The 13,632-nt window shown below is 37.3% G+C and overlaps 1 protein-coding gene across 2 annotated transcripts in view; it reads right to left on the bottom strand.

Annotated features, from left to right (window-relative positions):
• LOC109031257 (phospholipid-transporting ATPase ABCA3) overlaps positions 1 to 13,604 on the bottom strand; it is a 47,527-nt gene extending 33,923 nt beyond the window's left edge. Inside the window, exons 1-5 of one of the 2 annotated variants that reach the window (XM_019042689.2) lie at positions 12,988 to 13,604; positions 5,749 to 6,120; positions 4,248 to 4,487; positions 1,322 to 1,431; positions 404 to 559 (exon numbers count right to left, since the gene is read on the bottom strand). In XM_019042689.2, the coding sequence (XP_018898234.2) occupies positions 404 to 559; positions 1,322 to 1,431; positions 4,248 to 4,487; positions 5,749 to 6,073 (831 nt within the window). In that variant the 5' untranslated portion in view covers positions 6,074 to 6,120; positions 12,988 to 13,604. Of the gene's footprint in view, positions 1 to 403; positions 560 to 1,321; positions 1,432 to 4,247; positions 4,488 to 5,748; positions 6,121 to 11,264; positions 11,429 to 12,987 lie in introns of those variants that run through there. The other variant, XM_019042687.2, reaches the window with a different exon arrangement.
• Positions 13,605 to 13,632: the final 28 nt, after the last annotated feature.

The following is a 13,632-nucleotide window of genomic DNA, read 5'->3' as shown; positions in this document are numbered from 1 at the left end:
CCTCCGGGACCCGGGCTCCGGTACCAGGGACCCAGTATTCCCCCCCCCCCTTGTGGCGGGCCTTTGGATAAAGGATGATCTCATCTTTATGTTTGAAAGGTTTAGAGCCAAGTGACCTCTAATCACATCGTCACATTTAAAGTCCAATCTGGTAGTTTGGTCCTTCACTCCTCAACGGGTGCGTGTTTTTCTTATAAAAAAAAAAAATTCAGGGTATTATTGTCAAAACACATTAAAAGTACACAAACAATTTTTAAAGAAAATGCGAAACCGTGATGAATTAAATACATTTTCATGGAAAAGTTTGCAACGTTGTAATTAAAATAAATCCCTCAAACTCCGGTTGTTTTTTCCTTAAAAAGTTAAAATATTGAAGAAATTTAATATTAGAGGTGTGACTTACTTTTGCTCCAGTTTCCTTCTCAGAAATAACGTTCTTTAGTATAAACAAAAGAACAAGCGGGATAATGAAAATACAACAGGTAGGTATAACGTTAATTAAATTATAAATTGGTCGGTCTATACTCGAAGCGGGAGCAGGAAACTCCTTAATGAAGATCTGAAATTTCAAAAAAACAAATATATAAATAAAAATGTTTTTTCTCTCTAGTTCATATTATACTGATTGATTTTGTCACGTGCTCGACTCACCTCACACCAAGATATAAAGATGCTTGTATTAAAATACCCAGAAATATCCATTTTCAATCAAAAAGGATATTTCTTATGTAAGGAAGAAAATATTTACACCGAAAGAAAAAAAGTTGTTCCCATAATATAGATATGCTCTTTTCCCCTACTTTCATAACATTTAAGTTTTGTCAAAACGTAAATGATAGCTTTTTATATTCATACATGTAAAGAGGTACGAAAAACCATTAATTAGTTGCTATTAAGTTTGATAAATGGATTTATTTCTTATTTTTTGCTTTTTTAAGATGAGAAGAACCAGGTTTTAAAAACATATTAATTTCATTTCGCCAAAATTCGTGGACATATCTTTAAATTATTCAATTGATGAAAATTGAGAAGCAACCTCAAAAAGTAAAAGAATTGATATTCAGTTGGTGAAACGTATTTTCTCCGGTCTTTTAGCTAGAGACATTTTTTTTCAATCCGAGGGCATACATTGGGGACTTTAATTTTAAAATCTTAAGATTATTACATTGCTTTCAAATGATTTCAGTGTTTCGCAAGATCTTGAATGTTAATTCAATTTGAACGCTAGCGAAATTTTAATCTTCCTAATAATGTAAAAGGTTTACTTTGTTTAGTATTAAAACTGATTGTAAATTATATGAATACATGTGCTCAGTCGTACCTTTGGTAACGTAGATGCGTCCCGAACACTTAGTCGTAGGAATGCTTCATTCAGTGCCCAATTAATGGCTAAAAATCCGTAGTTCTGGTAAACTGATGTGCCTGATTTACCTGCAAAAAAACTGTTGGTAAATTAAAACGGCAAATCACTGAAAGCATCATACGCAATTATTTAATTAGTTTCGTCATACTATGACAAAAAAAAATATCAGAGGATTCTTTCCTACCTGATAATCACCTAGATGAATAAAGCCCTACAATTTGAATGGTTTTTTTTTTTTATTTTATTTTTTTTATCAGAATCACCGGTTCTTTGATTTGTATGGATGTACTACAATTTCCCAGAATTCTTCATATTGTAAAAAAGGATGTCTTGCATACACAGTATGCAGCTATTTGAAAAACTTCCAATATTCCGTTCCAATGGACCATTAGAAAAGACGCGAATCTAAGTTTGATGATGCACATTTCCCAGAGGCGTAAAAGGGGGGGGGGGGGCAGTGGGAGCCTGGCTCCCCCCAGAATTGGAAATAGTATCATCTGGCCCTGCCCCCTCCAGAAATTCTGGATGGTGCAAAAACAACTTTTTTGATGCGCATAGTTTTAAATTAAAATCCCGCGCTCAAACAGTTAGCTTTTTCTTCTCAGTTCATTATTCAGTCGAATTGCTCTACAAAATCTGGATGCAATTGATTTCTTCAAATTCATACCTCTATTTTTTAGTAGATGACAAATGTTTAATCACACATAGTCACGTCTTGCTTATTATATTACACTTTACTTTACATGGGCTTTTCCTAATTAAAAACAATGATTCTGGTATTTTTTTGAACATTTTTTCGAAATGTTTACACAGAAGAGTGGTTATCGGTGAGAAAATAAACAGAATAACCTATTGAATGCAACAATTTGAAAGTTTCATAACCTTAAGATGCATAAAACTGGGTAATTTTTGTGCAAAAATTGAAGGAAGATTAGCGCCACGGATGCCTCAATATACGCTTAAATATAGAGTTAAAATTTCACAAATTTTCCGGGGTAGGCCCCCCGGATCCCCCTTTACGGGAGGGCAGGCCCCCCAGCAAAATGACCAGGTACGTCTATGAGATTTCCGTATCAAAATTTTACAAAAAAACCTGACTCACGCGACAAAAATTTAAGACAACTCCTTACAAAGATATTCAAGATTCAAAGTAATTCAACGTCTTTTGATAACTGAATTACTTACGTTTGTTACTTAAAATTTGTAGCTGCTGTGTGTTTCAAATGATAGGGAATCCACCCTTCTACCTGCGATACAATTATCTCATTTTAATAATAAAGATATGGTTAGCCGAAGAATTGTATTTTGTTTTTTGGTTTTTTTTTATTTCTAGACGAGAGCTAATAATGAATTTCGGGGCTTACCCCATCTTCAGAGCATTGCCTACATCTAGTGGACACGATTTATAAATAGCTACAATTTCACGTTGAATTTTAGAAAACGGTGTTGACTGTTGACTTAAAAAAGACAATAACAGAACAGCAAGGAAAGTAACAAAATTCACACATAATTCGAACGAGTATAATAAATTACCCGCGAATATTCCTTGGCAGAGGTTAAAGCATGTAAACAAAGAGTAGTTAAAGACAGTGATAACAGAGTGCGGTATTGAGACGTACATGGAATAAGTACGTTAAGATTTTTCCACGTTGGGGCACCAGCGCACAGGCCAAATCCAAGAGCGGACTGGCCGGAAAATTAAATCTAATTGGTTTTTCAACAAGTTTTTACCGCTCTGAGGGCACGAGCCATCTCAAAGGCTTCATGTACATCGATCATACTTTTATTGTTAGATTTATGCAGTATTGTAAGGTTCTTTTTTATTGATTCTTGTATTCGGATGATTTAATGTGTTGGAAAATTTGAGAGTTCTTGTCGTTCCTATGCTCTTCGAATATTTGAAGAAACTCCTTTCTAACTTTCCTTCGTAATTATTGCAATCGCTGCAATTCACCTGATACACTCCGGATGCGAAATTTTATACTTTTTTCGTTCGATTATTGTTTTTATTTACGTTATGAAGGGCTCGATTTAGGGTATTTTAATTTTTGAAGCTGGATTAAATCCATATTTCCTATACATTTTACCAATATTCTTAGAAAAGCTTTTTTTATCAGTGAGTTTCAATAGTGTCATCTCATTTTGCTTTCACGTTAGAGCACATTCTTTATGACTTCGTCACATATGATCGTCAAGAAAATATCAATAGAGAAACTGCAGAAATGCGTATCTCGGTTGGCGGCGCACAATGGATCGAGTCAGTCGGAGAGGTCGGACAAAATATGGAAATTTTAAAAGCTGATAACTCCATTAATACAAACTTTTGAGGTCTTAGAAGGGATTCCAATGGTTTTCTCGTGAAATTTTCTTCAAGAAGCACCCCTTAAAGTCTAAAATGTGACGGAAAAACATCAAGACTTGCAGTTTTTGTCAAAAATATCATGTCCCACCTCTCTGATTGACTCGATGCACTGCGCGGCGTTGCAGACTTCCTGTCATACTTTATTTCCTACACGGAATACTACTCAACGTCATTTTTCGAAAATGTCAATGATTTTTCTTCTCTTCATGAAGTTATTCTGTGAAAATTTCAAGTCATGGTGTTAGTTTGCTTTCCTGTTAAAAAATAAAATTCTAGCGGATATTTAAAAATACTGCAACCGAGCTACGCATTGTTGCAATTTCACCGTTCATGTGTTAATTTTCCATTTGTATTCAAAATTTGCTAGTTTTTTTCAATACATTCAGTTAGCAATTGCCGGCAGTTCTCGGGAAAAATACAATTTGCGAGTAAAAATTAAGGATCGTTGAAAAGAAGTTACGTTTTTTTGCCTGGAAAAGGACGATATTTGCAATAGGAAAATTTCTAAATGAAGAACCTCACCTCCAAATAGGAAGTCAGGCGATCTGAATAACTCCGCCGTCCTGAACATGTCGCTCACAGGCCGAATTGTGAATTCAATGTCATTCGGCAGTTCGTTAGGTTTATTTGGGTTGAGATTTGAGAAGTAGATACCAAATCCTGGAGCTCGGAGTGTCCAGTGATTCCCTAAGCCAAACGATTTGAAGAAAAAGTCCTCCATACCTGCATCTGAGGCAGCGCTAGTCACGTTGAACGCCATAGCTGCAAACCCACACAAACGGAAACACGTAAATAGAGCACGAAACACACAATATACATACATATATACGAGTCGCTCTCACAGCGCCCTCTGGAGCTCTGCGACGCCTAACCGCCACAAAACTCGGTCCTTCCACAACCTATCAGGGAGTTGGCACTCCCTCATCTCATCCAAAACCCCCTGTCGCCACCCTTTTACCAGGCGTCCCCTTCGTCTCCTCCCAGGAAGAACCCAATGAAGCATAATTTTTGGCAGCCTCTCTTCCGTCATCCTATTGACATGACCAGACACGCTGACGCCAGACACGCTGACATCGACACGCTGACACCAGACACGCTGACACGCTTGATACCAGACAGGCTGTTTCGTTATGACGTTGAACACGATGTCATTTTTGACTCTTATTATCTGACGCACTCTATCATTACGGACCCGATCTCTAAACACACAACATTTATTTTGAAAAGTCTCGCAGTGAAATCTGGAGTGCATGTCACTCCAAACCTGTTGTTTCCCCAGAAAACTCGTTTGAAGCGATGAGTGAAAGTGCGGAGCGGGATCTACTTTTTGTAATAACACTCATCATTGTCACAACTCTATATTCTGAAAAAAACATGTTCTCAGAATTTCCTTACCTACTTGAAGATAGTTACAGATAATTTTCACCTCCTTCAGGATATATTTATTACACAAATATACACAATTGAGAAAAGTCTTATAGTATCAATGGCTAAATTAGAGAGTTATACTCAACTCGGTTGGCTGGCAATAGTGTTGGTCAGTGATCACCTACCATCATGGATTTAATAGTTTGATATTATTTCTTTATTACTCTCTGTTTAAGAAATACTTTGCGCAAAAAACAATGAAAATTACGTGTATCCAAGCAGGAAAAAGGCGCGGAGCAGTTAACGCAGGCACAGAAATTTTAAGACACCGCATTCAAGAAACATGAATCTAGAATAAGATGTTACCTCTAAGAGGCAAATAAGAAGGACGTATTTCTGCCAAACGGAACTATGTGCATTAAGACATGAGCCCTGAGACCTATAAGAATATATACATAACAGGGCTCATGTCATAATGCACATAGTTCCGCTTGGCAAAAATACGTCCAGATAATCCTATGGTAAATTTCTTTGCTAATGCGACAGGAAAAAGGACCAAGTTCGGTATGTTTTTTGGGGGGAACTAGCTACGCATGTGGCTCTCGGGTTTTACGATCAATATTCTGACGTTTTCAGGGAAAGACAGGCTACTCACTTTCGTCCTTGGGGATGGCCGCCCGTAGTACCAACATCATCTCATTCATCAGGGTCCGCGTGGCTGTTGTCTCTGGAGTATAACGGATATACATCGTCGACCCGAAGTCTAAAAAACTTCTCTCCATCATCGTAAAACGATTGAAAGTCCTGTAAACGGCCTCTTCACTCTCGATACGATCTATCTTGTTGCGGGCGTTGACGTACACCAAGAGCCAGAAGATACCAACAGGAATGAGGACTTCGAAGAGAGACGATATCCATTGGTGCTTCCTGATGCACGAGTTTCGGAAATGCAGAACTCGGATCTGGTTCCATAGTCTCATGGTTGCTTCGCAAGTGAGAACCGGGGCTATTGAATGGTCCGCTTTTCCTGGAAAATTTTATTGGATTGGTACAGAGATATATGGGATGCTCCTGCAAAATTAGAGGAGGTATGGGTGCTTTGCAACGTTACTTGGACAGATTTTTGCAGGAAGGAAACACACTAAAAATATAGCGAAATTATTCAGTTCTCGGCTACTCATCATAAAATCAAATTTAATACTGAGCTATTAGCCGATTTTCACTACAATTACATTCGAAGTCAGGTCATGCTTTAATAAAAAACAATGTGCAAGAGAATTTTTATATTTATTTTCACTATGTTAAGGTAAATGTTTTATAAATATAAACAGCATCCTCTTGCACATTGTTGTTTTTAATAAAGCACGACTGAGTTCGCATGTCATATCTCTACGTTTTAAAACTCTGCAACGTACTTTTATTTAATGACTCTTTCAAGCATCGTTCAAATTTTTTGTCGTCGTAGTTCGCGCAAAATTGGTGGGTACAAAGTACCCCTTCACTAATGCCCCCTATATTTTACTCTATGATGACAAGACATTGCTTGTACATATGTATGTTTCCTATGTTACGCTCCACGTTTAGTTCAACAGCGTCTTGCAGCGCTCTCTTCCGTCCGCGCAAAACCACTTTTACACATGGACGAGGTGCTACGGTGAACGCTCTCCAACGTCTTAACGTTGGAACTGTCGTCTTGTTTCTTCTCTGTGCAAAGGAAATTCCGCAAAAACTTCAGTATATGATTTTAATTTGTCCTCATGTAAAAAAATAACATAGAGGAGGAGATTTTCAGAAATCGCAAACGAGATATGTGATTGCGAACTTACGCCGTCGATACAGTGTTCCGCACTACTGACATTAATAATTTGACCGAGTTAATCCAGGCGGCACTGTACTTACACCAGTTAAGTTGAGGTGCATCAAGCATCACACGAATTCCATGGTGTACTACAGTTGATGTTATAGTTGCTGTATAACAAGTTTGTTAGTGTGCACTGTTTAACATCAGTCAAGGATAACTGGGTCAGCAAAACCCGCTGTTGTTTTTTAATTCAAGCAGGTGGATTTTGGACGGATTGCTAACTGCTTGCACGTCACTAACTGCTATGTGCCGAATTTTAAGTCAAATGTTTGTACGTACTAAATTATTTTTGTGAACGTTTAATTTTGGCAGTGAAAAATATGTTTTCAAAATAGCTCAGAACTAATATTATAGTTCCATTTATTTGAAAATGTCACTATGGTGATTGCCCTTTGTCACCACTCTTGCGTTAAAAGGGCTTTAATTAGTGTTGCAAAAGTAAAAATTGAGGAATCGTCATACGGCTTGCGGAAGAGCGCATTTCGAAAAATCAGCCGACACCAAACTAAACACCTAAATATATTAATTTCTAAAATAAAAGTCAATTAAAATTTGTAACAATATCACACCGATTTTAACAATAATTCTAAGAACAATAGTAACTGAAAACAAATGGCAGTAGATTGTATACCAGTTTTTAAAGTAAATACATGTCATGTTCATTAATCATCAACTAACTTATCTTTATTATTACACACATTCCAGGGCAGATGTGTCGAGTTCCCATATTGTACCAATTCAAATACACTTTTTTATTAAGGTAAACTTTATTCTCCTTACTTTCATTTTTCAATTAGGTACTCGAAAACCCAAGATTCAATCCGGAATTATTGAGAGCTTGATAGAGGAACTATTTTTTCAGATTTGTGATAAAAGGTTGAAATGTTTACGGTGGGTTGGATCGAAAGCGCAAGGCGCAGTCTGCAAGGGACAATCATGCTAATGGATTTCCGTAATTTCGTCAGTAGGAAAGTCGACGCTTCGCCGACCAGAGGGTGCAAATGGAGTTAGAGATGAGCCCCGTCTTCCGCATAACACCATACTTTCCTGGGTCATACGTGGAAGTGGAGTTGCGTTCTTCCGTTGGAGGAACGGAAAGATAACTCTGTTTGAGCCTGGCTCATTACCGCTTATTGAGTACTTATCTCGAACAAGTGGTATGAGTCATACGGCACGATTCACATGCTTTTACCTCATTTCCAGTACCACGCACATTTTTGACTCATCCGCGCGCGCGGTTGAACCAGAGGATCCGACTTTTACCACTTATTTAAATTCTTGCTCTGATCCGTCTAAAGATAATATGCCTCGATCGGATCGCATTCAGCCAAAAGGGGCCAGCGCTATTACAGTGTTTTACGAAATGTTGCTTCTTCATACTTATCTAAAACATCTCTTAGAATAGCAAAAAATTTGGGCTTCCCACCGGAAAATTGTTAATTTTAAAGGAAAATAATCGTGTATATTTTATTATTGTCTACATTAATATATTAAGTAGTTTCAAAAAGAAAGGAGAAGTTGCGTGCTTTTGAAAATACTGTAACCGCGCTGGTTCCTTTTTGTTGAATGCGATTCACTTCAAAAAGAAAATGTGTCCATGACGCATTTTTACAGGCGAACAGTCAAAACAAGGCTATTTTTCAAATCGTCGATTCTCTGACGGAAGGACTATCTCGGTTTCCACATAAGCCCCGAAAAACATGGATTCATATGTAAAATAGGGCTCACGTCGAAATTGGGATACTCTCTTGCGTCAGAGAAGCGACAAAATATCTAATATCTAACTAGAAAGGTCAGAGTTGGAGAGGCTCCTCTGTAATACAGTATTACGAGGCTTTATATGACAATTGGACTACACTTCGCAATACGGGATCTTTCCCTAGTTTCCTTTGCTCGTTTTGTAATCAACATATGCGCCATTAGTTTCCCTGCGTCGTGCGCTTTTATGGACGAGCCAGAAATATTGGTCCAATTAAATTATGTACATATCCGACTAGTGGCAAATACTCCGCTAAAATAGCTTATGAATTTAGGTCAATATTTGTAACCATCTACAGGAAAAGGCACCATGACTCATGGGAAAAAACGTTTCAGGGCAAAGATATTTATACGTGGGTCAAAAAATCAGATTTTCAAATTTCGACGAGAGACCTCTCCTAAACATTTTGTAAGGATCATAATTTAATTTTGTGCCGACGAAGGGTGTATAAAATGTCATCATAATCTGGTATTTTGTACCCTTAACAAAGTGGATCCAGAGAGAGTCCTAGGTGGAGGTGACATTTGTTGATGTTGAGTAGGGGTCCGAGGAGCCTCCCCCGGGTTATAATGTAAAAATAAACCCTCCTACATGGAATTTCAAGCAGTTTTAGCATACGATTCGTGCAACATTTGAGTGCTTCACAAATTGGAATTAGTGCAGTATTCGTCCTTTAATACATGCCTAAAATTTTGTTATCTATTCATCAAACGCCATCTAACTTTAGTCTGGATTGTGTAAAAAAAATAATAAAATCTCATTAAAAAAAAAAAAAAAAAGAAAAAAAAAAAAAAAAAAAAACTGACTAAAGTTATATTAATTGCAATGCACTCCATCTCACGAAAAAATGTTACTCTTGAAAAAGGTAAGGGTTCGATCATTTAATTTCATCGGATGAACTTTCTGGCCTATCTCAGAAACTGACGGAAAGTCACCAAAAATGTTTAATATTCACTAAATCCTCTACTAACTCATATGTCATTATTTAGATTCATCAGATATGCCAGGCAGAAACATCCAATTTTATGTTTCGCAGATTTGACAATAAAGCTGAAATCGGCTGCATATCTCCTAAGGATCATGGATAGATAAGAATTTAGTGACTATTCCCTCTCGTGCAAGCAAGGAATGTGCGACATTTTCGATTTATCATATCGTCGAAAGTATAAAAAAATATCTACAGAATATTAACATCAACACCATGAATATTTGAAGGAAAAAGTTCAAATCTAGATAATTAGGTTCGAGTAGATGTAAACTGTCATGCGTTAATCAAAAGAGAGCCTTTTAAAAATCGATGCTGGCATATCAGTGGAAGGCCTCACGGGGAGGACAGGACGTCAATTTTCGAATTGAGAGGGAGTAAAGCGCCCTCACCTTCAAGTGGCCCTGAACACTCCGGAATTGTGTTTCATTTCTTTGTGGTGAAGTTTGCAATGTTGTCAAGAATGAATGTTTTCAGCCATGAACAGGAATTTACCGTGCTGGGTAGAGCAGTAGGTATACCCACAAATATCGATTTGAGAAAATTGACCCACTTGTATCCGAGCCGAAAATTGCAATGAACAATAAGTCCTCCGATAAAATAAAACACACACACAATCTTTTTTGCAAGTATGCCCCTCGGTATCGGTGATTTTGGTAATTGACTTGCTCCATTAATGATTAGTACTCCTGACATTCCTTTTCCTCGAATAAATAATTTAAAGATTTGACTCGTAAAATAAAAAACATATTAAGCCCCACCTCAACCTCGAGTTGAGTTCGAGGTATTTCGTATGCCTCAACCTGGAGGTTGTGGTGAACGAAAATGTATTAAATATACAAATCTTGTACTTTCCATCGAATAATTCGGTTTTTTAATCGGAATCCGGTTTCTGTGACCGAAAGCTTTGGTTATTTGAACAATAAAATTTTGTGTCCTGTTGTATACAAGGTGTGGTGCGGTCTCTGGAAACGGTTTTTTTCTTGTAAATGAAGAGTGAATTTATTCAAAATCTGGTAAGCACCATGCGCCAAAAACCGTTGCTGAGACTGTTCAACTATTTCTTTTAATTAATAGAAATTTATAGGCTGCAAGAATAATGTCTCTCTTCATAGAAATGAGGCTTCTGTCGTTCCCCCGACGAAAGAACGTAACCATACTTCAACGCCACAAATTTTCCACTCGTAAATTGTATTAACGTTGTAAGTATTGGGTATTTTGAACTCAAAACTTCACCGATTTATCGTTAGGTTACGCTGAAAATGAGCACAATTTTGAACGGAACTCATACACTTAACCTCTTGTAAAAATATTAATTGCTTAGGTTATTTTCACAATATTTAAATAGAGTTACGTTATAGCGGCTGGGAACGACGCACGACTTTAGAACACATTCTCCAGTAAAAATCCGATTAAAAGCAGGCATTTTATTTCTTTCGAAGGGAAAACACCATGCGCACTCTAAGCAACTCCACGGTGAACCACCAAGGTTGCAATGGTAGCAACACCAAGTTTTGAATTCACTCTCCAAATAATCGATGATCAACATCCGTCCCAGTAACTTACTTGTTTTCTGGCAGGAGGAAAAAACCCCTGTTTATGCTGAAAAAACACCGACGTGCAGTGGAAACACCCGCGAACCGTAACACTAGACCGAGCCACGAGGCGTGTGGTGTATCGACATCCCGTCTTGACACTGTCTCACCCACCTGACAGCTCGTCTTATCGACAAACACTTGGCCGTCTCGATCGGGTCTTCTATAATTGGTGGGCCCTTATAAAAAATTCGCAGAAATGATAACAACGCCCGGAAATGAGCTGGAGACTTCCCGCCTTATTCCTCTTCTACGTCATTTCGACGGTTCGAGGAAATGACTAAGGAGTGTGCGTGAGATGGTCCAGGTGAGTAAACCAGCGATTCTTCAGCGCCGTCAATGGTAGTAAGGGGCCGTTCACAAAATTTGAGTACGTGACGTTCAATTGAGGCGTTGAGTGCAGAAATGGGATTTCTCGATTGCGGTCTTACAGAGTCTCCACTTCTAATTAATGTTTTAGGGAGGAAACAATTGCGTGTATTTTGTGAAATTTTCCGTTTTCAGAATTGTAAAGTCATAAAAAATATTCAGTAAAAAATTCAACGGAGTACACATTTGATTTAATCATAATGGATGCAACGCTAGGGGGGATTTTGAGACACCGCAACCGAAAAATGCCCTTTCTGCAGTCATTGCAGTCATGTGTCTTGTGGCCTATAAAACTAGGACAATGAAATTATTGAGATCACAACAAAGGACGGCTTTCACGAAAATTTTGAATGGGAATCTTGTGAAATATCTTCTCGTGAAAAGTAAATGGGATACCATTAGTGGAACAGTAATATGGTAAGAAGAAAATCTTTGATAAGAGTGAAAATGAAATAACTCTAAGAAAAAAATTAGACACATTTATTACAATAGAAGAGGTAAACTTGATTCACAAAAATCAATTCCCTAGAAAATAAACTGAGCACATTTTAATTTTCCAATTTCGTCAACACCATTTAGCCAAAACTAGTTAATCGTTATTTTAAAGCCTCATGACACAAAATATTTTGTGCATTTTTTATTAATATAAATTAAGTTTTACCATCATAATGTCTCCAGAATTTCCGCGAATCAATAAATCCTTTATCCCTCAAGTAGGATCTCATTGTGTTCTAAATTTTTTAAGTTGTATTATTCACCACAACTCAGAAAATAACTCTGTACTGCGAAAAGAAAGTTCACTTATATTATATGAACCAATGCATTGTTACATCTCGGCCGTGCTTTTCGGTTCTTGTAACTGTACTTGGCTTATGAGAGCTAACTTTAAGAATAATTCAATATCACAAATCAGATTGTAGAAAGAGCTTAGGTACAAAGATCGAAGATACGGCTACAAGAATCAAAACCAAGGTTATATGAATCGATTAAGTATAGCACTTGCTAGTACGGCAAATATGAAACACCGTTATGAGACCTTTGCTTTTCAAAATGGAACTTATACGTTACGCATCACTTTTCCTCAAATTGAGGGATTTTGGCACATATATATTTTGGGGCAAACTACGCAATAATCTCGTTGAACCTTTCTTTTAGCTTGGTTTTTTTCTATAAATACATTTTAATAACTCGAATTCCTCTCTCGAGCAAGATGAATTGATGTTAATTAGGGCGCCAAATTATGGAGCTGCCTTTATTGTAGAATTTTTCAAAAATACTAGGATTCCTATTTAAGTTAATTTTGTGTAAAACAAAGAAACAACAACCTGCAAAATAATATTTCACGAAGTCACTAACTATAATGGATCACTCGGGTGTCGCGAGGATAAGTGCGGTTTAACTCAATGTGTCATGCGATCTATTGAAAAATGAGAGATGAGTCCCACGATCTGTTATGACATTATACAGTTGTTCAACCTCTCAATCATCACATTATGGATGCCTCTAACAATGCATCCACTCATAACCGTCCACTTACACACGTTGCATCTCCGTTTAGCTCTTACAACACTCAACTTAATTTTATTTCCTTTTATCTATACCTGTTTACTTTATCTACTTTTTTTGGCCAACGTAGCATATTTGTGGCAATATAAACACTTTAAAATGTCGGTTTCGACGGCAGGTGAAGAGAACTCTAGCGGAGCATAAAAAAATCAGTCATACGTATTGTATGTACAGTGTTCTACGTAAATATTGGCTCCAACATCATGGCGATATCGGTTCATGAAATCGTGCGCTCGGTTTTACTGATTGAACTTATTTCTTGGTCTACGTTAGTTGAAAGTTTGGTCACATGATATGAATGTACGGTGACATGAGTCGAAATTGTAACCACGAAGAAAAGCACATGGTGGATAAAGATTATAATATTATGTTGAAAAAAGCGTATCTCCAGTTGCAACGCTCCT

Source organism: Bemisia tabaci, chromosome 4 (genome assembly GCF_918797505.1).
Source record: "Bemisia tabaci chromosome 4, PGI_BMITA_v3".
Taxonomy (NCBI): domain Eukaryota; kingdom Metazoa; phylum Arthropoda; class Insecta; order Hemiptera; family Aleyrodidae; genus Bemisia; species Bemisia tabaci.
Note: the sequence above shows the minus strand (reverse complement) of the source record. Positions and strands in the feature narration are given on the sequence as shown.